The 27345-nt window shown below is 41.9% G+C and overlaps 1 protein-coding gene and 1 long non-coding RNA gene across 4 annotated transcripts in view; one reads left to right on the top strand and one right to left on the bottom strand.

The window, feature by feature from the left end:
• Nucleotides 1–14188, top strand: part of GNS (glucosamine (N-acetyl)-6-sulfatase) — a 52502-nt gene extending 38314 nt beyond the window's left edge. For 2 of the 3 annotated variants that reach the window (XM_004276593.4, XM_049693976.1), the window contains exons 12-14: nt 720–830; nt 2244–2404; nt 11445–14188. In XM_004276593.4, coding sequence (XP_004276641.2) covers nt 720–830; nt 2244–2404; nt 11445–11520 — 348 coding nt within the window. In that variant the 3' untranslated portion in view covers nt 11521–14188. The remainder of the gene's footprint in view (nt 1–719; nt 831–2243; nt 2405–11444) is intronic. The other variant, XM_049693975.1, reaches the window with a different exon arrangement.
• Nucleotides 14189–14428: 240 nt separating this feature from the next.
• On the bottom strand, nt 14429–24088 carry LOC125960391 (uncharacterized). The gene is made up of 2 exons (XR_007469978.1): nt 15202–24088; nt 14429–15139 (listed from the first exon to the last, which is right to left on the bottom strand). It is a non-coding gene; the product is annotated as an uncharacterized LOC125960391 (long non-coding RNA).
• Between the last annotated feature and the right edge of the window lie 3257 nt (nt 24089–27345).

Genomic DNA, 27345 nt, shown 5'->3' with positions numbered 1-27345 from the left:
AAAGATAGTGTGGAAGATAGGATGGAATAAGAGCTAAGTCCTAGGGCTTCCCTGGTGGCGCAGTGGTTGAGAGTCCGCCTGACAATGCAGGGGACACGGGTTCGTGCCCTGGTCTGGGAAGATCCCACATGCCGTGGAGCGGCTGGGCCCGTGAGCCATGGCCGCTGAGCCATGAGCCATGGCCGCTGAGCCTGCGCATCCGCAACGGGAGAGGCCACAACAGTGAGAGGCCCGAGTACTGCAAAAAAAAAAAAAAAAAAAAAAAAAAAGCTAAGTCCTATTTGGTGATAAGAGCACTCATAAACAACTTACTTACAGATCTTTCCACAAAGCTCATTTTAGCCTTTTTCTCCAACCCTTTAGGATGAAAGATCCTAATGTACCTTCGTACTGACTCATCCGTGTATTGATTTCTTCTCCTTACCAACCCATACGTTTTACAGGTGTTCATTACAGCTAATTCTTGTCAGGAGAATAGCAGGCAGGGATGGCAACAGTCTACAAACGAAACAGCCACACCCCATGTTCCTTAATCCAGTCAGCCCTCAGTAAGGAACAAAGCCTCATATCTACTTTTGATTTACTTCTCTGTGAAAGGTTTCCTCACTTCTGTCCAGTTGTATGTCTGGCTTGAGCCAACTGGGCCCCCGTGGTAAAGCAAGTCGCATTCATTACTATAGGCGAATGCTCTTCAGTTAACTTTTTAAATGTCCCTACAGCAATGTTTCCCAGACTGTGTGTGTGAAGATGCATATAACAACACGTATGCCTGTGTGAGGACCATGTCAGAAATGTGGAATTTACAGTATTGCGAGTTTGATGACCAGGAGGTAAGAGGGCCTGCTGCCTCCCCCACCCCTTGTGTCCACTGCCAGTGCTTTGTTGGCTGAACTTCGTGGCAGAAGAACAATTCCAAGGATGCTTCCTGGGGAGGATGGGTTTCTTATCTGTACTTGACCTTGGGTTCCCATCAGTTAAGGAAATAGGATTGCACAAGGCCATACTTGACTCCTCTAACTCACCTTGCTGGGTGGGGTTTTCTCCACTCCCACCGTCACCCACACGTACACTTTAAATGCACGCAGTTCACTTTTTTAGGATGCTACATGCCTGGTCTGTTTGCTTCCCTGATAGTTTGGGGTGAAGGTAAGATGCCTCAACTTCTATGGAGATGAAAGGAGTTGGGGCCTCTCTTAGAAAGTTTCTTGGCAACCAGCTTGGTTCAGACCCTTCTGTCACCACCACAGTGTAGTCCAGTGCTGATCAAATAGATTAGCAGGTTAAAGGCAGCATCCTTGGAGGAAGGTGGCTTTTAGCCAGCCGGGATCAGCCTGGATTATCTGAAGGATCACACTGACTGCCGTCCCGTGTGGTTTCTCACTGTTTATCAGCGAGTGCGCACCTACCCCATCTGGCAGCCCGCATCTTGCCATATGGAGCCGGTGCTCATCGTGTTTCTCAGAAATTGACTCGCTCACTATTTATTTGTAGCTTCTGAGCACTTCGGACAACAAGCAAGAGAGCTTCCCTCAAACTCGGTTCCTTCTGCTTTAAAAGTGATAGTCCGAGGGCAGCTACTTGAAGCCTTTATAGGCAAAATTTATCTACAGTATACATCTTCTTAGCCTATCACTAACTCCAGTTTGGAGAACAAAGTACAGATTAGGGGGAAATAGTGATATTAGACGTGTCTAATTTTAGAAATAATATTGTATCTTTCCTCAATTGGTGTTATTTATCCAAAACTGCTTTTTAAAATAGGAAAACTTAACATTTTTATAACACAGGTTAGAGGACTTTCGTATCTGTTCTCATTTGAATCTTCACAATTGTAAGGCAAAGGTAAACTTCAAATGTCAGCTCTCACTCAGTAACCTCATTACTAAGTATGGTTTCTGAGCCCTTGCCATTTGAGGGTCCTGCCTTCGGTTCTCTCCTTTAATTACAGAAGGTAATAAGCTTCTTCCTCTTTCCCCTCCTGACTGCCTGAAGGCACAGGGATCCTGGAGGCCCCTTTCCAGCATGTGGGCCACAGACCCAAAGCAGTTCAACCCCCAGAACAGATGCTCCATTGTCTCCTCTATACCCTTGGGCTTTTTGAGAACCTTGAGACCCGATGATATTCTCCTGGGCCTTGGTCTTTAATCTGCCTCCTTCATTCCCATTTAGAAGTAACTCACATGAGTATTTCTTCAAATGTAACCCTTGCTTTTTTCTTGCCTCCATCTTTTCATTTCCTGTAGGTGTTTGTAGAAGTCTATAACCTGACTGCAGACCCACACCAAATCAATAACATTGCTAAAAGTATAGACCCAGAGCTTTTAGGAAAGATGAACTATCGGCTAATGATGTTACAGTCCTGTTCTGGACCAACCTGCCGCACTCCAGGGATCTTTGACCCCGGGTAAGTTTGCATCGTCCTCAGAAACTTTGTTCCGTGGTCTCCAGCAGTCCTGCCATTCTTAAAGGCACAGGGAGCCTGATGGGTCCTCCTTGCTCTGAGCTGAGCTGTTTCTCTCTGTTCTGCATTACAAGGGGAATACTGCGTCCCAGCGCAGCAGCCAGTTGTGCTGGGAAAACGAGCTGCTCTCCACAGCCAGTTGGTGCTATAGGTGGAGGCGCAGCCCTGCCCCTACCACGCGGGGCTCTTCTTCCTCCCTGCGATTCTTGTCATGGTACCACTTGATTGCACTGGTGACATGTGGGGTTGCTTTAGTGTAAGCTGACCCAGGGCTACCCTGTTGCCTAGTGCTTCTGAGAGCACATGCTTTCATTTCCTTTCTCAGAAGCCCCAATTACAGAAACTTGAATACTTGCCAGTAAATTTAATATATTAAATACACACAATGAAATAGAAAGTATGAACTCTCAAGTGTCGAAATAAATAAGCCCGCTGTAACATATGAAGGTTGGAAAGATACTTAACGCTCACCTACTAAGTCAGCTCTGTTCCTCCTACTCTCATTCCTCTTAAACAGTAACTTTTCATCAGTAACATGGCTGTCAGCACACCATGCATTTGAGCTGTGTGTGGCAAGAAGCCTGTCATTTTTTGCTTGAAGATTATAAAATTCAAAATCAGACTTTCATTGGGAAAGGATTATTTCAGTTCTTATACTCTGATTGTAGGAGAGAGGGAAGAATGATGTCCTGAGCTGATGGAAACTAGTAAATTATTTAGCTACCTTCACATGAAGTGGTATCTTCAATCCCAATCAGTGAGGAATGTATGTGAATGAGGAGAGAAAGGGGATTGCAGACTCTTTATTAAAGAAATGTAGTACTTATCATAATTTTATATCATTTAAGCTAATTAACTTTTATATGGATACTCTTGTTAATGTGTAATTAGTAACTGATCAAGCATTCTGACCACCCAGCTTTAATCTTTCCTCCAAGTTAGTGAAATGGATCCTCATTTGGTGGCAGTTCCTTGAAATAGGAAGTTCATTCTCTAAGATAGAAGCTCTAGACTTCTAACTGACACATGCTGATTTTGCAGTTCCTAACAGCTACTTTGCTCAGAATGTTTTACCAAACTAAATAAAGTTAGATGTCTATAGCACTCGCTGACTGACTCTAGGAATTTAAAGCCAGCGTCTAGCTAAATCTTGCATAGAGGGTCATGAGACTTGGACATCTTGGACTGTAATGTTGGGCCACAGAAGGTCAGATGCAGCAGCCCCGTTAAGTGTTAGAAGGACTCAACCATAGAATTCCCCTGTAGCCCTTAGAGCCCAAACAGGTAAATTTCACATGAGGAAATAGTGCTTGGACTTGTGATTTGCCCAAAGGTCAACCGTTTGGAACTGATTTAGCGAGATCTCTTGACTTCCAGGCAAGGTTTGGTTTTTTTGTTTTTAATTTTTATTTTATATTGGAGTATAGTTGACTTACAGTGTTTTGTTAGTTTCAGGTGTACAGCAAAGTGACTCAGCTATATAAACATATCTGTCTTTTTCGAATTCTTTTCCCATTTAGGTTAGTACAGAATATTTAGTAGAGTTCCCTGTGTAAGTAGGTCCTTGTTAGTTATGTATTTTAAACATAGTAGTGTGTATATGTCAATCCCAAACTCCCAATTTATCCCTCACCCCACCTTTCCCTTTGATAACCATAAGTTTGTTTTCTAAGTCTGTGAGTCTATTTCTGTTTTGTAAAGAAGTTCATTTGTACCTTTTTTTTTTTAGATTCCACATATAAGTGATATCATGATATTTGTCTTTCTCTGTCTGACTTACTTCACTTAGTATGATAATCTCCAGGTCCATCCATGTTGCTACAGATGGTATTATTTCATTCTTTTTCATGGTTGAGTAATATTCCATTGCGCGCGCGCGCACACGCACGCACACACACACACACATATATACCACATCTTTATCCATTCATCTGTTGATGCACACTTAGGTTGCTTCCATGTCTTGGCTATTGTAAGTAGTGCTGCAGTGAACATTGGGGTGCATGTATCTTTTCAAATTATGGTTTTCTCAGATATATGCCCAGGAGTGGGATTGCAGGAGCATATGGTACCTCTATTTTTAGTTTTTTAAGGAACTTCCATACTGTTCCCCATAGTGGTTGTACCAATTTACATTCTCACCAACAGTTTAGGAGGGTTCCCTTTTCTCCACAGGCTCTCCAAGCATTTATTGTTTGTAGACTTTTTGATAACGGCCATTCTGACTGGTGTGAGGTTGATACCTCATTGTAGTTTTGATTTGCATTTCTCTGATAATTAGTGATGTTGAGCATGTTTTTATGTGCTTTTTGCCCATCTTTATGTCTTCTTTGGAGAAATGTCTATTTAGATTTGCCCGTTTTGGGATTGGGTTGTTTTTTTAATATTGAGCCGCTTGAGCTGTTTGTAAATTTTGGAGATTAATCCCTGTCAGTCACATTGTTTTTCAAATATTTTCTCTCATTCTGTGAGTTATCTTTTCCTTTTGTTTATGGTTTCCTTGGTTCACATTTGTTTTTATTTCCATGACTCTAGGAGATGGATCAAAAAAGATGTTGCTGTGATTTATGTCAAAGAGTATTCTGCTTATGTTTTCCTCTAAGAGTTTGATAGTGTCTGGCCTTACATTTAGGTCATTAATCCATTTTGAGTTTATTTTTGTGTATGGTGTTAGGGAGTGTTCTAATTTCATTCTTTTATATGTAGCTGTCCAGTTTTCTCAGCACCACTTATTGAAGAGACTGTCTTTTCTCCATTGTATATTTTTGCCTCCTTTATCAAAGATAAGGTGACCATATGTGCGTGGGTTTATCTCTGGGTTTTCTATCCTGTTCCATTGGTCTATATTTCTGTTTTTGTGCCAGTACCATATTGTTTTGATGACAGCTTTGTAGTACAGTCTGAAGTCAGGGAGCCTGATTCCTCCAGCTCTGTTTTTCTTTCTCAGAATGGCTTTGGCTATTCAGGGTCTTTTGTGTCTCCATACAAATTTAAATTTTTTTTGTTCTGGTTCTGTGAAAAATGCCATTGGTAATTTGATAGGGATTGCATTGAATCTGTACATCACTTTGGGTAGTATAGTCATTTGACAGTATGGATTCTTCCAATCCAAGAACATGGTATATCTTTCCATCTGTTTATGTCATCTTTGATTTCTTTCATCGGCATCTTATAGTTTTTAGAGTACAGGTCTTTTGACTCCTTAGGTAGGTTTATTCCTTTTGACGTGATGGTAAATGGGATTGTTTAATTTCTCTTTGTGATCTTTCATTGTTAGTGTATAGAAATGCAACAGATTTCTGCGTATTAATTTTGTATCTTGCAACTTTACCAAATTCATTGATGAGCTCTAGTCATTTACTGGTAGCATCTCTAGGATTTTCTATGTATAGTGTCATGTTATCTGCAAACAGTGACATATTTCTTCTTTTCCCATTTGGATTCCTTTTGTTTTTCTTCTCTGATTGCTGTGGCTAGGACTTCCAAAACTATGTTGAATAAAAATTGAGAAAGTGGACATCCTTGTTCCTGATCTTAAGAGGAAATGCTTTCAGCTTTTCACCATTGAGTATGATGTTAGGTGTAGGCCTAACAATGTAGGCATTGGCCTTTATTATGTTGAGGTAGGTTCCCTCTAGGCCCACTGTCTGGAGAGTTTTTATTATAAACGGGTACTGAATTTTGTCAAAAGCTTTTCTGTATCTATTGAGATGAAAATATGATTTTTATTCTTCAATTTGTTAATGTGGTGTATCATCACACTGATTGATTTGCAGATACTGAAAAATCCTTGCATCCCTGAGATAAATCCTACTTGATCATGGTGTATGATCCTTTTAATGTATTTTTGGGTTCAGTTTGCTAGTATTTTGTTGAGGATTTTGCATCTATGTTCATCAGTGACATTGGCCTGTAATTTTCATTTTTTGTGGTATCTTTGTCTGATTTTTGTATGAAGGTAATGGTGGCCTCATAGATTAAGTTTGGGAGTGTTCCTTCCTCTGCAGTTTTGGAGAATAGTTTCAATGGAATAGTTTCAGAAGGATAGCTGTTAACTCTTCTCTAAATATTTGATAGAATTTGCCTGTGAAGTCATCTAGTCCTGGACTTTTTTGTTCATTGGGAATTTTTTAATCAGTTTCAATTTCAGTACTTGTGATTGGTCTGTTCATATTTTCTGTTTCTTCCTGGTTCAGTCTTGGGAGATTGTACCTTTCTAAGAATTTGTCCATTTCTTGCAGGTTGTTCATTTTATTGGCATATAGTTGCTTGTAGTAGTCTCCTATCATCCTTTGTATTTCTGTGGTGTCAGTTGCAACTTCTCCTTTTTCATTTCTAATTTTATTGATTGGAGCCCTCTCCTTTTTTTTCTTGATGAGTCTGGCTATAGGTTTAGCAGTTTTGTTTATCATTTCAAAGAACCAGATTTTAGTTTCATTGATCTTTTCTATTGTTTTCTTCATCTCTGTTTCATTTATTTCTGCTCTGATCTTTGTGATTTCTTTCTACTAACTTTGGGTTTTGTTTGTTTTTCTTTCTCTAGTTGCTTTAGGTGTAAGGTTAGGATGTTTGAGATTTTTCTTGTTTCCTTAGGTAAGCTTGTATTGCTATGAACTCCCTCTTAGAACTGCTTCTGCTGCATGCCATAGGTTTTGGATCGTTGTGTTTTCATTTGTCTCTAGGTATTTTTTGATTTCCTCTTTGATTTCTTCACTGATCCATTGGATGTTTAGTAGCATTTTGTTTAGCCTCCACGTGTTTGTGCTTTTTACAGTTTTTTTCTTGTAGTTGATTTCCAGTCTCATAGTGTTGTGGATGGAAAAGATGCTTGATATGATTTCAATTTTCTTAAATTTATTGAAGCTCTCTTTGTGGCCCAGCATGTGATAGGTGCTGGAGAATGTTCCATGTGCACTTGAAAAGAGTGTATATTATGCTGCTTTTGGATGGAATGCTCCATAAATATCAATTAAGTGCATCTGGTCTAATGTGTCATTTAAGGCCTGTGTTTCCTTATTGATTTTCTGTCTGGATGATCTGTCCATTGATGAAAGTGGGGTGTTATTTTAAAGTCTGTTTTGTCTGGTATGAGTATCGCCACTCCAGCTTTCTTCTGATTCCCATTTGTATGGAATACCTTTTCCCATCCCCTTACTTTCAGTCTGTATGTGTCTCTAGGTCTGAAGTGGGTCTTTTGTAGACAGCACATAATATGGGTCTTGTTTTCGTAGCCATTCAGCCAGTCTGTGTCTTTTGGTTGGAGCGTTTAATTCATTTTCATTTCAGGTAATTATCAATATGTATGTTCTTATTGCCATTTTCCTAATTGTTTTGGATTTGCTTTTGTAGGTCTTTTTTCTCCCCTTCCTCTTTTGTTCTCTTCTGATTTGATGCCCAACTTTTTATTGTTGTGTTTGGATTCCTTTTTCTTTTTTGTGTGTATCTGCTGTAGATTTTCAGTTTGTATTTACCATGAGGTTTTGATATAGCGGTCTGTATATATATACAAGATTATTTTAATTTGCTGGTCTTTTAATTTCAAATGCATTTCTAATATCCTGGATTTGTACTCTTCTTCTCACAGTTGCTGGTTTTGATATCATATTTGTGTGTGGATGATTTCCTACCTTTACTGTATGTTTGCCTTTACCAGTGAGCTTTCTCATTCTTAATTTTCTAGTTGTGGCCTTTTTTTTTCCCCTGCCTAGAGAAGTTCCTTTAACATTGGTTGCAAAGCTGGTGTGGTGATGCTGAATTCTCTTAGCTTTTGCTTGTCTGTAAAGCTTTCGATTTCTCCGTCAACTCTGAATGAGAGCCTTGGTGGGTAGAGTAATCTTGGTCGTAGGTTCTTCCCTTTCATCACTTTAATATATTGTGCCACTCCCTTCTGGCCTGCAGAGTTTCTGCTGAGAAATCAGCTGATGACCTTATGGGGATTCCGTTGTATGTTCTGTGTTGCTTTTCTCTTGCTGCTTTTAGTGTTTTTTCATTGTCTTTAATTTTTGTCAATTTGACTAATATGTGTCTCGGTGTGTTCCTCCTTGGGTTTATCCTGCCTGGGACTCTCTGCACTCCCTGGACTTGGGTGATTGTTTCCTTTCCCATTTTAGGGAAGTTTTCAGCTAGTATCTCTTCAAATATTTTATCAGGCCCTTTCGCTCTTCTCCTTCTGGGACCCCTAAATTGCAGTGCATTTAATGTTGTCCCAGGGGTCTCTTAGACTGTCCTCATTTCTTTCCATTCTTTTTTCTGTTCTGTGGCAGTGATTTACACCATTTTGTTTTCCAGCTCACTTATCTGTTGTTCTGCCTCATTTACTGTTACTGATTCTTTCTAGTGTATTATTCATTTCAGTTTTTGTATTCTTCATCTCTGTTTGTTCTTTAGATCTTCTAGCTCTTTATTAAACATTTCTTCTATCTTCTCCATCTGTGCCTCCATTCTTTTTCCAAGATCTTGGGTCATCTTTACTATCATTACTCTGAATTGTTTTTTGGGTAGATCACCTATCTCCATTTCACTTAGTTCTTCTGGGGTTTTATCTTGTTCCCTCATATAGGACATATTCCCTCTGCTGTCTCATTTTGTCTTAACTTTTTGTGGTTGTGGTTTCCATTCTGTAGGCTGCAGGGTTGTAGTCTGTCTTGCTTCTGCTGCTGCCCCCTGGTGGATGAGGCCAGTCTAAGAGGCTTGTGCAGGCTTCCTGTTTGGGAGGGGTGGGGGGTGGGGACTGGTGCCTGCCCAGTGGGTGGAGCTGGGTCTTGTCCCTCTGGTGGGCAGGGCCATGTCAAGGGGTGTGTTTAGCCAGCAGTTGTGGGCTCAGGAAGACTTTAGGCAGCCTAAAGTCTGCTGATGCGGAGGGGTTGTATTCCCACCCAGTTGGTTGTTTGGCCTGAGGCATCCCAGCACTGGAGCCTATAGGCTGTTGGGTGAGGCCAGGTCTTGGTGAGAAAATGGTGGCCTCCTGAAGGGCTCACACCAATGAGTGTGAGCTACCCAGAACTACCGCCACCAGTGTCTTTGTCCCTGTAGTGAGCCACAGCCACCCCCTTCCCCCCGCCTCCAGAGGAGACCCTCCAGTACCAGCAGGTGGGTTAAGACCAGACTCTTGTGAGGTCACTGCTTTTTCCCCTGGGTCCTGGTGTGCACGAGACCTTTCTCCAAGAGTGGAGTTTCTCTTTGCCCCAGTCTAACCCCGCTGGCCTTCAAAGCCAAATGCCCTGGGGGCTCCTCCTCTGATGCCATATCCCCAGGCTGGGGAGCCTGATGCAAGGCTCATAACTTTCACTCCTGTGGGAGAACCTCTGAGATATAATTATTTTCCAGTTTGTGGGTCACCCACCCAGCAGGTATGGGATTTCATTTTATCGCGATCGCACCCCTCCTGTTGTCTCATTGTGGCTTCTTTGTTTTTGGATGTAGGATATCTTTTTGGTAAGTTGCAGGGTTTTTTTGTCGATGGTTGTTCAGCAGCTAGTTGTGAATTTGGTGTTTTCATGAGAGGTGAGCTCACATCCCTCTTCTCTGCCACCTTAGCTCCATCCTCAAAACAGCTGTTGATCTTTGGTGCATTACCTTAACTGAACAAGCCTCAGTGTCCTTGCATGAGAGGCTTGTCTTGGGCAGCTGCAAGATGAGTAGCTCTCCGCACCCACCTGGCAGAATCTTGAGGTTTATATAGGGGCTTTAATGGGGCTAAGTCACATACCCAGTCCAAATGGTCTCAACAACACCTTACTCTCTCAAGACTTCTTCCATGACATTACTTTGTTTTTTTAACCATAACTAACTGTCTTGCACACATTCTGGAGGCTTATCACTAAGATTCTAGATGCTGGCCTTGCTGATGTTAGCCTGAGCCATTTAAACTCCACCTGGTTTTCTTTCCTACCAAACGGTTAGGCCGATAGAATCTTCTAGAGTGGGTGCGAGCAGACTAGATATCACAGGCCCACTCCAGACGCCACCAGTTGGAATACGGTGCACACAGATATTTATGTATTGCCTGGGGCTGCTTTTGCACTTCAGCAACAAAGTTGAGTAGTTGGGACAGAGACTGTGTGGCCCACAAACTCTAAAATATTTATTATCTGGCCCTTTACAGAGAAACTTGGCCAACCCCTGCTATAAAATAATACTAAGAGTTAGTATCTGTTACCAAAGGTAGCAGGTCAAAGTAAAATACAGTGTTATTTCCAGATCACACAAAGTCCAGCCAGCCTGTGGGGGGTTTTTTTTTGGCCACGCCCTGAGGCACACGGGATCTTTGTTCCTCAACCAGGGATGGAACCCGTGTCCCCTGCAGTGGAAGCTCGGCGTCTTAACCACTGGACCACCAGAGAAATCCCCAGTCTGTGTTCTTCACGTCTGCCAGGTCTCAACTCAAGTTACCATTGGCATTCATTCTTACTTCCCCACGGGTGGGAAGTAAGTGATTTTATGTGCCACATATTTCACATGAGTTGCCTTCCCCTTTTGTTGGTGGCCAGAGGAGGCGATGACTTACCTAAGTTCATAATGAGCCAGATTCAAGCTCCCGTCACGTGCAGACCTGCGTTCTTACCCACCACAGTCTGTGTATCTAAACTGAGAAAGAAGACAGGGCTTTGAAAATGTTGGAAGGGCTTTCAGGAAGGACTAGACTCTTCCCCAGGCTGCTTTATAGTTGAGGGATCGCCCCCCCCCCTGCCAAAAGTAAGCTCAAACCTTTCCTTCTAACCCCTTTCAGGATTAGCCTTACTTCTGTTTCTCCTCTCCACTTCCACTATATTATTTTGTGCTTGCTGACTTACAATGGAAATGCTCTTAATTACTAAGTACTCTTGCTTTGTACTACAGACTTTCCCACTAGATCCCCTTCTGGTGACTTAATTTTTCCTTTTGTGTCCCTTCCTGCCATTCTTTCCAGTTAATATTCTGAATGAAGTACTCAATGGCTAATTGTAGTTAATGTGACATTGTTTTTTTCTTTTTCTCTGCCCAGATATAGGTTTGACCCTCGTCTCATGTTCAACAATCATGGCAGTGTCAGGACTCGAAGGTTTTCAAAACATCTGTAGCACCTCTGCGGTTGGATCCCTTGCACGCCTCTTTCTGATGAAGTGATTGTAGTAGGTGTGTCTGTAGCTAGTCTTCAAGACCATGCCTGGAAGGGTTTCTGGACTGGCTTTAAGTCCTGTTTGAAAAAGCAGCCCAATCAGCTGACTTCCTTGTGCAGTGTGTTAAACTGTGAACTCTGCCTGTGTGTCAGGAGTGGCTGTCCCTGGTCCCTTTATTCAACTGATGATGATACTCCTAAGGTCTTTGTTCTCACCAAACCCTTTCTGTCCTGGGGCCACAGTTCTTGATTATTCCCCATGTGGTCAAAGTCTAGATTTGTAAATCCATTCAGATAAATGGCAATGCTTTAGGGGGGCAAGGTATTTGGTATACAGCTTGACCTAAAATCAGAGGACCTGCATAGCATTCGAGATTGAACACGTCACTATCAAAAATACTAACATCACATGGCTTGAAGCATAACCATCAGAGCTGAACCCTCTGATTAAGAACCAATACCATTGTTTTTAGATCAGTAGAAATACACTGTTTATAACATCCATCACAACGGATCACAAATTCAAAGCGCATCAGTGAAGCTCTGTTCATTTTTTGGCAGTTCCGGGCTGGTGCTACATTGAAATAGAACAGTAGCAAGCTTTTGGTAAAGGCGAATTCCAGGTAGTTACCGAAGGTGATGGCCATCTACTTTCCAGTGGCTGCTAATCACGTGGCGTGCCAGTGAACACCAGGGGTGTCTGGGGAATGTCTCTTCTCTTGGTACTTCCCTTTCTCAGATCTGAAATATAAGGTGGGTTAAGTATTTCAGCAGAGAAGAACTTCCAAGGGTTGGTGAAGGTTGTGTTTTCTGAGGGCCTTCTATAGGTAGGGCTCTCTGGTTAACAGGTTGAAGGGCTATAAATCAGGGTGTAGTAAGTGCCTGTCCGGCAGGGAGCCTGGGTTCTAGTCCCATGTGTGAAGTTGTGAGACTCCCTCTGCATATTGCTGACATTCTGTTCATTTGTTATAAGATGCAAGAATTCCTTAGAGTTGATGCAGAGTACCAACTACTTACCTTCTTCCCTTTCAGCAAAACTTCTTGAGTTTTTGGAGTCTTGTGTAACTTGGGCCTAATTCACTATTCCTCTGTCGAAACCCGATCTTCTTGAGATTTCCTCACTGTTTAGAACACCTGCATTTCTGTCTCTTGGCTTGAAGACCAATCCCAAGTCTTGTGTTTTCTTCACAAGAAGGTTAATTGGTGATGTGGCAGCAGGGGAGGAGGAGGAACCGTGGTTTATAACCTGTTCCACTCAGGCAGTAGTGGTTTTAGCTTTATGTAAGGTCCTAGGTTGAGCTTTAAGCACTTTGTAAGACGTGGCCATAAGTAACTTCTCTATCACAATTCCAGAGAGCCATGTTGGGTTAACAGCCATGGGGTTTATTCCTTTACCTCATACAATCCCAGTAACTGTGGTGGTATTTAGAGGTGAAATGGGCAAGTGAAACGAATACCTCTGCTGTGACCATTTTAGGAAAAGAAATTCTAACAATTTTGTAACTAAAAGCAAACTACAATGTTGAGTATGGGCATTGGCTTTATTCTGCACTTTTGAGTCCTCACATTCATCAGTCAGTCAGCTTCCACCTTAATGGAAGTTGACCATGGTTATTCCTGAATAAAGAGAAAACAACTCTTACCAGGTCTTCTACTGTGATGTCATATTATTCAGTTTTGTGATGCTCGTTCCTGAAAGCAGATGACGTAGTAAGAGTGACACAAATCAGCCGCTGATAGTAGTCCTGTCCCACTGCTCTTACATTCATCAGACTTTTGTCTGGGGGGCAGGCAGGGCCAGTGAAGCCCTTTTATTTTTGTACCCCTGGTTTTTGAATGGCCTCTAATTTGACTTTTTCTCGTGGACTGGTTGCATTCTGGATCTACACTAAAATCATCTCTCATAAAGAGAGCTCAGTTTCTAGACTAGCAGACCACAAAATGCACTGGAAGTTTTCAGAATGATATGTACAAGGGCCCCACTGCAAGAGGCTTGCCTTGTTTCTCTCTTAATTGTACTGATTTGAATTTTGATTATTTTCCCTTTTAAGAAGACCAGGTCCGTATGTATTGGTAATAGAAAACTGTAACCATTAGGAACGAACAGAGGTCTTGGGGAAGAATAGAGATTTTGCCTTATAAGATTTCCTATTACAAAGCTCTCCCGCAAGTAAAATTACATTCCCTACAACTACAAAGTAGGGCATGCCTTTTCAGTATCTTTGAATTTGACCAATGGTGCTGTTGCAAAATACATTTTAATTGACAACAGTAGGGTTTTTGTACAACATAGTAATGATAGCCATGGAAGGTTATATTTTTGTGTCTAAGGACTAGCGTTTTAATGAAAGAAGATAAAATTGTCCCAGGATCCTTATTAAGAGAAAGCAAAGGGTATTTGAACTGATCCACCAGTGGAACTAGGTGGGAACATTTGGGTCTTTTGTTTCACCACCGCTTAGGTCCAAGTGAATTTGTGAATTTATGTGTTTGCGTCATCTGTTCTTAGAAGTTATTCTGCCCTGGCTCTGTGTCATCTCAGTCATTTGACTAAGGAAGTGCCCTTTGAAGGACCCTGTTCACTGCTGCACTTTTCAATGAATTAAAATTTATTTCTGTTCTAGTGGGAATGTGTCCTTTGTTTTAGTCCACAAGTAGTAATTTTGACAAAATCTTCTTTGCTGTATACTGTTTAATGTTTTAATCACTCACCTAGTACTGGAGATGGACTGTTCTGCATTGGGTACCATAGTCCCTACCTGGAAACCTCGTTCGTGTATATGTGTGGTCCCTGCTGCCCAGTATCCCTGAATGAGCACCATGTAGAAAATCCTTACTGATAAATCTTTATGCATTTACAGTTCGGAGAGAAAAAAAAAACTTACCTTGACCAGCTTTAAATTAGATAAACGAAGCTCACCGTCAGAGGTGCCTTGCCTTGATGTTCAGTCATGTGATCCACTGCCCTAAATGAGAAGTAAGTCCTACTGGAGTTGACAAACTTTTTCTTAAAGGGATAGTTAATATTTTAGGTTTGCAGGCTATGTCTCTATCACAGCTACTCAATTCTGCTTCAGTACAAAAGTAGCCATAGACAACACAAATGAATATGCATGGCTATGTTCCAACAAAACTTTACCAAAAAAAAAAAAAAAAAAAAGCATAATTTGCCAACCCCAGACCTAGTAGGTTGCCTCTTATAAGTTCTGAAGACCAAGCAGAAAAACAAGATGTTAGAAGATACCCATACCATAAAGTTTCCAGACTACTATACTATCAGAAAAACAAGTAATTGAGTGTATCACAGTATCAAGCCACCAAGGAAGAGAACATTTATTTACTTAGACTCAAAGTGAGGGTAAGTACAGACTCTACTAAATCCATTTTTCTAATATGTAGCCCCCCCACCATCTCCACTGAGACTGTACCCTGCCTTGTAGAACCAAACACTATTTGTTTCACCTTCTTTCTCTGCCTGCCATGGGTTTAAAGGGCTAGTCATGTGTGTACCTTGAAGTCTGTAGTGGCAAGAGCAGAGAACCTAGGGGCCCCAAGCTGAACGCACTGCGCAGACACCTTTACTGATGGCCTAGGAATTACTATATAAGGCCCCAAGCTGAACGCACTGTGCAGACACCTTTACTGATGGCCTAGGAATTACTATGTAAGATTTGCATGTGGGACATGGGAGCCGGCTTCAAGAGTACCACAGAGTAGACGACAGTTCTAAATCTTAGTCTTTGAGAGGAAGCTTTCATTACCATCTTCTGCTGGTGACACCTGAGATCTTACATATCTTCACCACCTGCCCCTCAGACTGATGCTGATAGGTCCTCAAAGGGCGGAGAAATACATAGAATGGTTGTAATTAGTATTTATTGTGATAAAAATGGCTCTGCCAACAAGCTGCTTTCCTCAGCTCAGTTTATCCAAGCTCATTAGTCAAAGAGTCAAGGTTTCAAAGATGTGGCTTTGAAGACATCTGTTAAACTCTGCTCTCTCTCTGATCTAAGAAGGATTTTACCCTCCCTCATATGTCTGAGTGCGTGCCTACTCTGCCTGGACGTGGGCTGGGTTATGAAAGGAAATTACTCTCTTCCTGACACCCAGGACATTATTGTGTAGATTGAAAACTCATCCTTGATATCTGTAGTTACAGGGAAAACACAGTTTCAGACTAAGAAGGGGAGTTGACACTACCATTCAAGTGGCTTCTCAAAGTGAAAACAGCTCCTCTGACAAACCCTTAACTAGACTCACCAAGAATAAAAGGGGCTCAATTAAGTAAAATCAGAAGTGAAAGGGGAGACATTACAACTGTACCACACATATACAAAGGATCATAAGAGTACTATGAACAACTAATTATATGCCAACAAATTGGATAACCCAGAAGAAATGGATAAATTCCTAGAAACACAGCCTCTAGGATTAAATCATGAAGAAATAGAAAATGTGAATAGTCTGATCACTAGTAAGGAGATTGTAATCAACAAGCCTCCCAGGGCTTCCCTGGTGGCACAGTGGTTGAGAATCTGCCTGCCAATGCAGGGGACACGGGTTTGAGCCCTGGTCTGGGAAGGTCCCACATACCGCAGAGCAACTAGGCCCGTTTGCCACAACTACCGAGCCTGTGCGTCTGGAGCCTGTGCTCCGCAACCAGAGAGGCCGCGATAGTGAGAGGCCCGCACTCGCCGCAACTAGAGAAAGCCCTCGCACAGAAAGACCCAACACAGCCATAAATAAATAAATAAATAAAATTTAAAGAAAAAAAAAAAAGCCTCCCAATAAACAAAAGTCCAGGACCAGGTATCTTCACTGGTGAATTCTACCAAGCATTCAAAGTGGAACTAATACCAATCCTCCTCAAACTTCCAAAAACAGGAGAGGAAGGAACACTTCCAAAATCATTTTATGAGGCCAGCATTACTCTCATACCAAAACCAGACAAGGACACCATAAGAAAAGAAAATTACAGGTCAATATCCCCAATAAACATAGAGGCAAAAATTCTCTAACAAGATATTAGCAAACTGAATTCAACAATACATTAAAAGGCTCATACACCATGATAAGTGGAATTAGTACAAGGACGCAAGAGTGGTTCAGCATCCACAAATCAATGTGCTATATACCACATTAACAAAATGAAGGATAAAACACATGATCATCTCAATAGATGCAGAAAAAGCATCTGACAAAACTCAACGTCCATGATAAAAACTCATACAGAGTAAACATACCTCAACATAAAAGTCATAGATGACAAGTCCACAGCCAACAATGAAAAGCTGAAAGCCTTTCCTCTAAGATGAGGAAAAAGACAAAGATGCCCACTGTCACTTTTATTCAACATAGTATGGGATAGCTGATTCACTTTGTTATAAAGCAGAAACTAACACACCATTGTAAAGCAATTATACCCCAATAAAGATGTTAAAAAAAAAAAAAAAAGACAAGGGGGAGTTCACTGGAGATCCAGTGGTTAGGACTCGGCACTTTCACCAGCCATTGCCCGGGTTCAGTTCCTGGTTGGGGAACTAAGATATTACAAGCTGTGCAGCATGGCCAAATAAAAGAAAAATTTTTTAATTCAACATTTTTTTAATTTTTAAATTAAAAACTTTTTAATTTTAAATTTTAATTTAAAAAATTTAATTTTTAATAAAATAATAAAAGACAAGGATGTGAAGAAAAGGGAACCCTTGTGCACTGTTGGTAGGAATGTATATTGATATAGGCACTATGGAAAACAGTATGGAGGTTCCTCAAAAAATTAAAAATAGAACTACCATATGATCCAGTAATCCCACTTCTGGGTATTTATCTGGAAAAAAAAACAAAACAAAACACTGATCTGAAATCCCACATTCATTGCAGCATTATTTATAAGAGCCAAGATATGGAAACAACCTAAGTATCCTATCCATCAAAGGATGCATGGATAAAGAAGATGTGTATATATACACATACAACAGAATACTATTCTGCCATTAAAAAAATGAAAAAAAAAAAAGAATGAAATCTTGCCATTTGTGACAATATGGATAGACCTTGAGGGCACTATGTTAAGTGAAATAAGAGAAAGAAACCTACTTTATTATCTTTTTTAAAAACATTTTTATTGGAGTATAATTGCTTTTCAATGGTGTGTTAGTTTCTGCTGTAAAACAAAGTTAATCAGCTATATGTAGACATATATCCCTATATCCCCTCCCTCTTGCGTCTCCCTCCCACCCTCCCTATCCCACCCCTCTAGGTGGTCACAAAGCACCGAGCTGATCTCCCTTATTATCTCACTTATATGTGGAATTAAAAAAAAAAAAAAAACTACAACAGGACAAAAACAAAGCTCATAGATATGGACAACAGATAGATGGTTGCCAGAGGTGGGGGTGTGGAGTGGGAGAAATAGGTGAAGGGGGTCCAAAGGCACGGAGTTCCAGTTACAAAACAAGCCATGGGGATGTCATGTACACCGTAGTGACTATAGTTAACAATACTGAATTGCATATTTGGAATTTGCTAAGAGTACATGTTAAACATCCTCATCACAAGAAAAAAAAATTTGTAACTATGTATGGCAATGTATGACTAATATAATGACCAAACCTGGTTTACCAAGAGAAACTGGCGCCAACCTTTGCCAAAACCTATCCAATTGTAGGTACCTGGGACAGGGCAAAGCTGTCCAACGGTAGAGGCTTGACTTGTCTCCAAAGGGGGAATAAAAAAGTCTTACATACATTATATACTTGAAGAGTATAAGCAAACGCTAGTTTGCAGCTATAATTACTAAAAACAAGTAGAAGCTGCTTTGCTGGAATGGTTGCTAAACTGTTGGTCTCAGCACATGCTGGAAAATATTTTAGTGGACTCTCTCGGCTGGCAGACCCCAGACACAAATCCAAGTCTTCCCTCCAGGGGTTCTCCATAACCCACAAAGGCTGGTGCAGGGGAGAACACAGCACAGGGGTGGAGCTGCTCTTTTAGCAGTTGCTACAGGCCAAGATGCTTGCCTGCTTTCTTTTTTTTTGTTGTTGCAGTACACGGGCCTCTCACTGCTGTGGCCTCACCCGTTGTGGAGCACAGTCCAGACGTGCAGGCTCAGCGGCCATGGCTCACGGGCCCAGCCCGCGGCATGTGGGATCTTCCCGGACCGGGGCACGAACCCGTGTCCCCTGCATCGGCAGGCGGACCCCCAACCACTGTGCCACCAGGGAAGCCCCTGGCCTGCCTTCTGAGGCACCTGTTGTCCAAGATCATCAGACGCTACTCCCTTGCCTTATCCTAATGCTAGGAAAGTAGCTCAGAAATGCGAATGATGCTGTTCTTGCTTAAGTCCCTAAGAAAGTGGCTGCCCTGTGTCCTTTTCTTCCCCAATCCTCCCGGCTTTTCCCAGCTCCTCCCAGATCAGGTGAGGAGCACCTTTATTAGGCCTGACGTCAACATGACATCTTGGATTCTTTCAGCAGTCTGCAATGAGTGACTACTAACTGAGTCATCTATCAGGCAGCCTTCAGCCTGTGACTGCACTTTTATGGATACTCCCATAAAAAATGAAGCCCAGGGTGCCGAGTCTAGTCCTCTGTACAGCAGGAGAAAACAAAAACTGGGGGCCTCGGTCATCCTGCCCCCTTCCTCTTCCTGTAATGCCACTTAAGGCCCTAGTTAAGGGTTCAGCCAGGGGTGACCACTGACTTCACGAGGAGAGGCAGGAAGCTGTAGCTCAGGGTCTGCCTGTAGAGCAGCCCCATCCCTTCTCAAAGCTGCCCAAGTAGCTGTTTCCAGACACTGTGAAATGTTTAGTCCCACAGATGTGATGCCCTGCAGCTCAGAGAGATACAGAAAGAGCTGAAGATATGCTCCAGTCCCCACAGAGATTCCTACCTGGGGTGAGAAGTCACATGCATGAGAACACTGAGCAAACAAAGGCCAAAGGCCCCCAGACATCACCTACGTGTGACCCTCCGGTCCGAATCGCTCAGCACCTCCCAGTAACATGACAGCACGGGCAGCCCTAGTCCCAGCTGCTCTGAGCATTTTGGGTCTAACTTGTAAGAGAAGACAGACAACACTCTGCCACTGTATTTATGGGGAGCACAAGGAAAGACACAGAATGAAGATTTCTTGGTCTATGAATTGCCCTAGAATCTTTTGTTTTGCCGTCCCTGAACACGAGTCTAAAAAACAAAAACCAAGAAAATATTTGTTTGAAAAAATGTCCCTCCTGGAAATTACATCCTTAGGTGTTGCTTCTTAGATGAATTTTAGTGTCAACATGGTATGTCAACATCTTGGCCCAGTAGTAAAGCAGCCATACCACTACAGGAAGAAGAACTTGGAGAATAATACCACCTTACACTACGTCAGGCTTTGCGGTGTACAGAGTACCTTGACCTTCATTATCTTATTCAGTCCTCACATGAGCCCTGTGAGGAAAGCAAACACACTCCCACTTCACAGGGGAGAACAAGTTGAGCTTGATCCAGAGCAATTGCCATTGTAAATTTTAACTTGCCCTTGCCAAAGATGAACTCTTAACCTGTGGAGAATTATTTAGACCTATATAAGCTCCTTTCTCGTAACAGAGGCAAAACAGCTAGAGTGACGCCCATGTAACAGGCTGCCTGAGAAACCAGTGGCCATTGGGTCGAAAATTTTCATATAAATCATGAATTCTGCCAGGTAACTCCTGCTCATCCTTAAAATCTTAGCTGTAAGTCACTCCCTCAAGGAAGCCTTCTCTAACTGCCTAAGTAGTAGACTCTCATAGCACTCTGTACTTTACCTTTGTGACACTTACCGGTTTGCATTACTCATAGTCTGGTTTCCGTGAAGACAGGACCATGACGTTCCTGCTCAGCATAATCTACCCAGTACCTGACATCCTTGGGTAATTTATACATACGAATTAAAGAAGTTAAAACACTTGGTGTTCTACTCAAGTTTCTTTTTATGCAAAGAACAGAACAAACTAATATAAGTGACAGGGAAAAAAAAGAAAAAGAAAGGAAAAGGATAGTTGTAAGAATACAGCTATCACAGAACCCAACAGTAAACAGATACACTCATTCCTCAAATATGATTACAATTTGTTCTAAGCTGTTGGTGGGGGGGGGGGGAAGAGGGAGGGAGGGGAATAGGAAGGGGTGGAAGAGAGGGAGGAAGAAAGGAAGGAAACAATCATAATTCACATTTTAATAAGCATAAACCCTACTGTATTTCCAATAATATGAAAGTAGGCTTAACTATTTAGTTAGAATATTATTGATCATATGCATTAAAGTTACATACTGTAAATAACTAAATTTCTGAGGGAACCAAGAAGTTGATAGCACCAAGCGACATCAGCACTTGTCATTTGGCAAACTTTTCAAAACGAGGCCAAATTAGGAATGTGTAGAACTCACCTTTTTTTTTTTTTTTTTTTTTTGCACAAAATAACACTAATTTTTAAGGAAACTTACTTCAATGCAAGGACCTTAAATACAAACATACCAAGTATATCTGCAGAATCTGTAGTGATGTCAACTGTCCTGTTCCTGAGGTGGTAATTTGCATCTTCTCTTTCTTGGCTGGTCTTTATGGTTAGAGGATTAGCAACTCTGTTGATCTCTTAAGAATCCACTTTTGGTTTCATTGATTTTGTTTCTGTGTTCTATTTCATTTATTACCACTCTTTATTACTTCCTTTCTTCTGCTTACTTTGGGTTTGCTCTTCTTTTTCTTGTATCTTTAAGTGGAGGCTGAGGTCATCCATTTGAGCCTTTTCATCTTTCCTAATAGGCATTTAGTACTGGGTTGGCCAAAAAGTGCCTTTGGTTTTTAAGTAAAAATAAAAGACGCATTTTTCATTCTCACCAATAACTTTTTTAGACAACGTATTCACCGTTTTGTTCCACTACCTTCTGCCATTTTTCAGGCAACTTCATAATTCTATCTTCCCAAAACTTTTTATCTTTTTGAGCAAAGAACTGTTCCAGGTGCCTTTTACAATCTTGCAGGGAATTGAAATTTTTTCCATCAAGAGAATTTTGTAAAGACCAAAATAAATGGAAATCCAAAGGTGCAATGTCTGGTGAATACGGTGGATGAATCAGAACTTCCCAGCCAAACTGTAACAGTTTTTGCCTGGTCATCAAAGAAACATGCAGCTTTGTGTTATCCTGATGGAAGATTTTGTGTTTTCTATCGACTAATTCTGGACGCTTTTTGTCAAGTGCTGCTTTCAGTTGGTCTAACTGGGAGCAGCACTTGTTGGAATTAATCGATTGGTTTTCTGGAAGGAGCTCATAATAGAGGACTCCCTTCCAATCCCACCATATACACAACATCACCTTCCTTGGATGAAGACTGGCCTTTGGTGTGGTTAGTGGTGGTTCATTTCACTTACCCCATGATCTCTTCCATTCCACATTATTGTACAGTATCCACTTTTCATCACCAGGACCTCCCTGGTTGCGCAGTGGTTAAGAATCCGCCTGCCAATGCAGGGGACACGGGTTCAAGCCCTGGTCCGGGAAGATCCCACATGCCACGGAGCAACTGAGCCCGTGCACCACAGCTACTGAGCCTGTGCTCTAGAGCCCGCGAGCCACAACTACTGAAGCCCGCGAGCCACAACTACTGAAGCCCGCGTGCCTGGAGCCCGTGCTCCAGAACAAGAGAAGCCACCATGGTGAGAGGCCCACGCACTGCAACGATGAGTAGCCCCTGCTTGCCTCAACTTAGAGAAAGCCTACATGCAGCAACGAGCAAAAATAAATAATAAATAAGTGTTTTAAAAAACGGAACATTTTCATTACGTTTCAGTAGAGAATCGCATGCGAAAATACGGTCAAGAAGGTTTTCTTCACTTATGTGGAACCCACACATCAAAGTGATTAACATAACCAAGCTGGTGCAAATGATTTTCGACTCTTGATTTGGATAATTTTTGAGTATGTCGGCTGTCTCCCGCATGGTATAACGTTGACTGTTCTCAATTAATGTCTCCATTTGACTGCTAACAACTGGTCTACCCGACTGTGGAGCATCATCCAGTGAGAAATCTCCAGCACGAAACTTCACAAACCACTTTTGACAGGTTCGAGCACTCTCAGCACCTTCTCCATACACTGCACAAATCTTTTTTTGCATTTCGGTTACGTTTTTAACTTTCTTGAAATAATAAAGCATAGTATGCCGAAAATGTTGTTTTTTTATTTCCACCTTCAATATTAACACATTTTTGACCGGAGACGTATTACAGCCACAGGCGTTAGTTTCTGCAAAAATCCCCCAGTCAATAATGTGTGAAAATGGCTACACAAAAACTCACCAATTTTGATGTCTTTTTTTAAATGCACGCTGATATGACAGCTGTCACATACAGTCTAACAAAATTGTTTTGAATGAAGTTAAAGACAACTAAGTGCTACTAGAGCCATCTTACGGGAAAAAACGAACGAAACTTCTGGCCAACCCGATACTATAAATTTCCCTCTATTTCTACTCTGGATCCCATCGTAGAAATGGGCACACGAGTACAGAGCTCACGTAAACAAAGATAATTCCTTCCTGAGGGAAGAGGGTATGATTAGGCATCCAACAGCTAACAAATACCAAGTAGCTTCCGAATTTACTCTTTCCATCTCCCAGAGGCCACATGCCTTCTCCTCTCTGCTTCTCCTGCTTTCTCTGCAGTCTTTCTCTGCCCCTGAAACAAGGCCCAATGGTGGGTTCAGTTCCCTGGTTTATAAGTACCCATCACAGACTAACTACAATTCCTTTGTTTCTTTATTTAAAATTTTAAGAAAGTTTAACTGATCAACAGCCTTGTATGCGAGGTCTAACTAAGATCCAATTAGCCATGGTCAGGGCACAGGGTCAAGCTATGTATAGAATTATCCTTTCCAGTGCTCCAGGAGGCAGGTCAGGGAGCCTCTCTGCAGGCTAGCCATCACTCTCAGTATGGAAGTAATTTGTTTAAAAAGAGAGAGGTACAACTGTGCACATGGATATATCCTTTCAGTCTCTGAAATACTCTGGAGAGCGCTAAGATTTACAGTTAGTATTTGAGAAAACATGGGGTGCTTATTAGAGTAGCAGATTCTCAGGGCCTGGTATTAGCTTTGGCGTGGGGGAAGATTTTTAAATCCTCCTTTTAAAACTCAGCACCTCCAGTAGTTCTGGAGGTGGTCCATAAAGAGACAGAGTAATAACTTCATTTTTGTCTTGAAATCTCTTCCAACAGATCTTAAAACACTGCCCTTTCCCAACTATTAGCTTCATAACAACTTTTCCCCCAAGACCTACTGCGCCTCTGCTTGGATCGCCTTACTTGCAAAAGAACAAAAATTTAAAAATCATGCTGGGGGTGGAAGGTGACCCAGGGGACAGGAACATCGGTGCAGCCTCACCCACACCCTACACACTAGCTTGTTACCTTCCTTGAAGCACACGCCCTTCCCCAGCGCACACAACTCCTGCGGCAAGTTTATCTAGAAGAAAGGCAATGAGGCTTGGGCTTTTCTGAAGGCTGATAGCCAGGTATATTCTCAGATAAGCTTCTTTTATTGATAAGGCATTCGGTGACATGCTTGATTTTACCTAAGTCATTGACTTGGAACATCTTCCTTGAGAGATCACACATGCAAGAAAAAACATTTGAAATGTTTGCCATTCTAAAAAGAATCTGAAGACACCATTTGTAGTTTTGAATAAAAGATTTGAATTTAAGCTATCGCCTCCCGCCCACAGAGTAATAATTCAAGGATTCTAACTTTTGGCAAGACACCTCAGTGTGCTGCTCCAGAATTACTAGAACTTTAGCAAATGTTATCACACTTGAAAATCAGAAAGCCCTCTCGAGCAGAGCCCCCTAGAATCCCGCTTCAGAGAGAAGGAACTGCACAGGGTTTAATTAATCTCCTGTGTCCACACAGGGTGGCTAATTTGAGGGGAGGGTGCACACACCAGGCAAACAACCAGATCTGTGCCGCTAAAGACAGAGGCGCGTTCAAGGTAAGCCTCTTTGTTTAGAAAAATCAATACCGACTCTCCTGGTTAAAGGAACTCCCTCCCTGGGAATTCCCTGGTGGTCCAGTGGTTAGGACTCTGCACTTTCACCACTGAGGACAAGCCAGGCGGCAGAGCCAAAAAAAAAGGAACTCTCTCCCAGACACAAAGCCCAAACCCAACTTCTCTTGAAACTTACAAAGAGTCCTGATGTTTCGTTTGTGCGCAAACATTTTCAAATGCCAATACTCACCTTTCTCAGAAAGGAGAAAAGACGAGCTTTTGGAGTTCGGCTGCCACCAGGTGAGTCACAAGTGACTGTGGAAACTAAGATGAAAAGGTCTGTCCTCTACCTGGTCATTCTCACCTTACAGAATTAAAGGGAAAGATCTGTCAAAAAACCAAAATGAAACCAAAATCACCAACCCCCAAAAAACAAACACCAACAAAACTTAAAAAACCCAGGGGTGGGATGGACTGGGAGATTGAGATTGACATATATACACTACTGTGTATAAAACAGATTAACTAATGAGAACAGACTGTTAGCGCGGGGAACTCTCCTCAATACTCTGTTGTGACCTAAATGGGAAGGACATCCAAGGAAGAGGTGATATATGTATACATGTGGCTGATTCACTTTGCTGTACAGCAGAAACTAACGCAACATTGTAAAGCAACTGTACTCCAATTAAAAAACAAACTAACCCTGCAGATGGAGTTGATACATCTTACCTCACAGTTATTTAACCTGCCCACTCCTTTCCACCACCAACCCCCCCCGCCCCACTTCTCCCCCCATCCTTATACAAAGCTGCTTACTTAATTTAGCACTTAATTAAGCAAGCAGTGATTCACACCAGACAGGTGTGTACTTTCAAGGCTTTGAATAGTTTCCCATGTTTCTTTGGAGAGAACCATCCTTGATGAGGGAATAAAACTCCAGCGTTTGTAAGTATTTGGTGGCTCCTGGGAACTGTGACTTCTCCCTGAAGCTATTATTCTGGTGGTTCCAGGGAATTATTTTACTAATTACAGTGAGAACACGGGGTTTGGTTACCTGCACGCAACAGAACCTGTAAACAAAAACACAGGTAGGCGTCTCCTTCTACCTAACTTAGTATAATCACTTAAATGGAATCCTAAATGAACAGCAACAAAAGGATAGAGCACTCTGACATCAAGCCACAAACCCCAACTGTGCCTAAAGAGGCCTGCTTTCAGAGGAACTGCCCATTCGAGGCATCCTAATGGGCCCTTCACAGGTAGTTTTACTGAAAAACTCGGTAGAGCTTATAGGAAAAGCCGGTGGACAGGCAGGGCAGCTCTGCCACTCACTCCCAGAGGGGCCGCGGGCAAGTTGCTGGACCTCAATGCGTTTGTTTCCTCATCTGTAAAATGGGGATGTTGACAATACCTATCTCATGGGAGAGAAAATGAGTTAATACGTATTAAAGCTTTTCAGAATAATGCCTGGCACATGGTAAACACTGTTTGAACTTGCTATTATAGTACAGAAGGTCCCAACTTAATGATGGTTTGACTTACAGTTTTTCGACTTTACGATGATGTGAAAGTGATACGCATTCAATAGAAAATGTACTTGGATCTTTTTTTTTTAATTTATTTATTTTTACTTTTGGCTGCGTTAGGTCTTTGTTGCTGTGCGCGGGCTTTTCTCTAGTTGTGGCGAGCGGGGCCTACTCTTCATTGCAGTGCGTGGGCTTCTCATTGGGTGGCTTCTCTTGTTGTAGAGCACGGGCTCTAGGCGCGCAGGCTTCAGTAGTTGTGGCACTCGGGCTCAGCAGTTGTGGCTCACGGGCTCTAGAGCGCAGGCTCAGTAGTTGTGGTGCACAGGCTTAGTTGCTCCGTGACATGTGGGATCTTCCCAGACCAGGGCTTGAACCTGTGTCCCCTACATTGGCAGGCGGATTCTTAACCACTGCGCCACCAGAGAAGCACCTGTACTTGGATTCTGAATTGTGATCTTTTCCCGGGCTAGTGACATTTTTTGTTTACGAGGGTAAACAACCAATATACTTAGAACCATTCTGTACCCAGACAACCATCCTGTTTTTCACTTTCAGGACAGTATTCAGCACATTACATGAGATATTCAACACTTTATTCTAATAAAATAGGCTTTGTGTCAGATGATTTTGCCCGACTGTAGGCTAATGTATGTGTTCTGGGCAGGTTTAAGGTAAGCTAGGCAGAACGATGACGTTCGGTAGGTCAGGTGGATGGAATGCACTTTTGACTTACGATATTTCCAACTTACAATGGGTTTATTAGAACATAACCCCACTGTAGATTAATGAAGATCTGTATAGAGACTCTCCCCCTTCTTTCAAAAACACAAAACTCGTGATCAGGATCACCTGACAGAGTCCCAAAACAGTGTACAACTCTTGAGAACTAATTTTGCAATGTAAGAATATTCATTTAAACTATTATCAACAGGTAACAAGTTCCTAGGGCAGGAAGCTAACTCCCTTTAAGGGATAAAAATTCCAAGACACTCCCACTGCACCTTAGTAACCCAGGCCAAACTTCCAAACTAGATTCTTCTGGATATTTTGGTGAAAAAGATCTATATTGAGCCATCATTTCTATCATAATATTTTCACTTACAAAGCAGCTATGGTACTTGAAATGTTTTCCTCCTTACCGATTCACCAGTGCCTCTAGGGGGCAGTGCAGTAGTAAGAACACTTGCACCTTCTGGGCGCAGTGCAGTAGTAAAAACAAACACTTGCACCTGCTTCGCCAGTGCCTCTAGAGA

Source organism: Orcinus orca, chromosome 11, assembly GCF_937001465.1.
Source record: "Orcinus orca chromosome 11, mOrcOrc1.1, whole genome shotgun sequence".
NCBI lineage: Eukaryota > Metazoa > Chordata > Mammalia > Artiodactyla > Delphinidae > Orcinus > Orcinus orca.
Note: the sequence above shows the minus strand (reverse complement) of the source record. Positions and strands in the feature narration are given on the sequence as shown.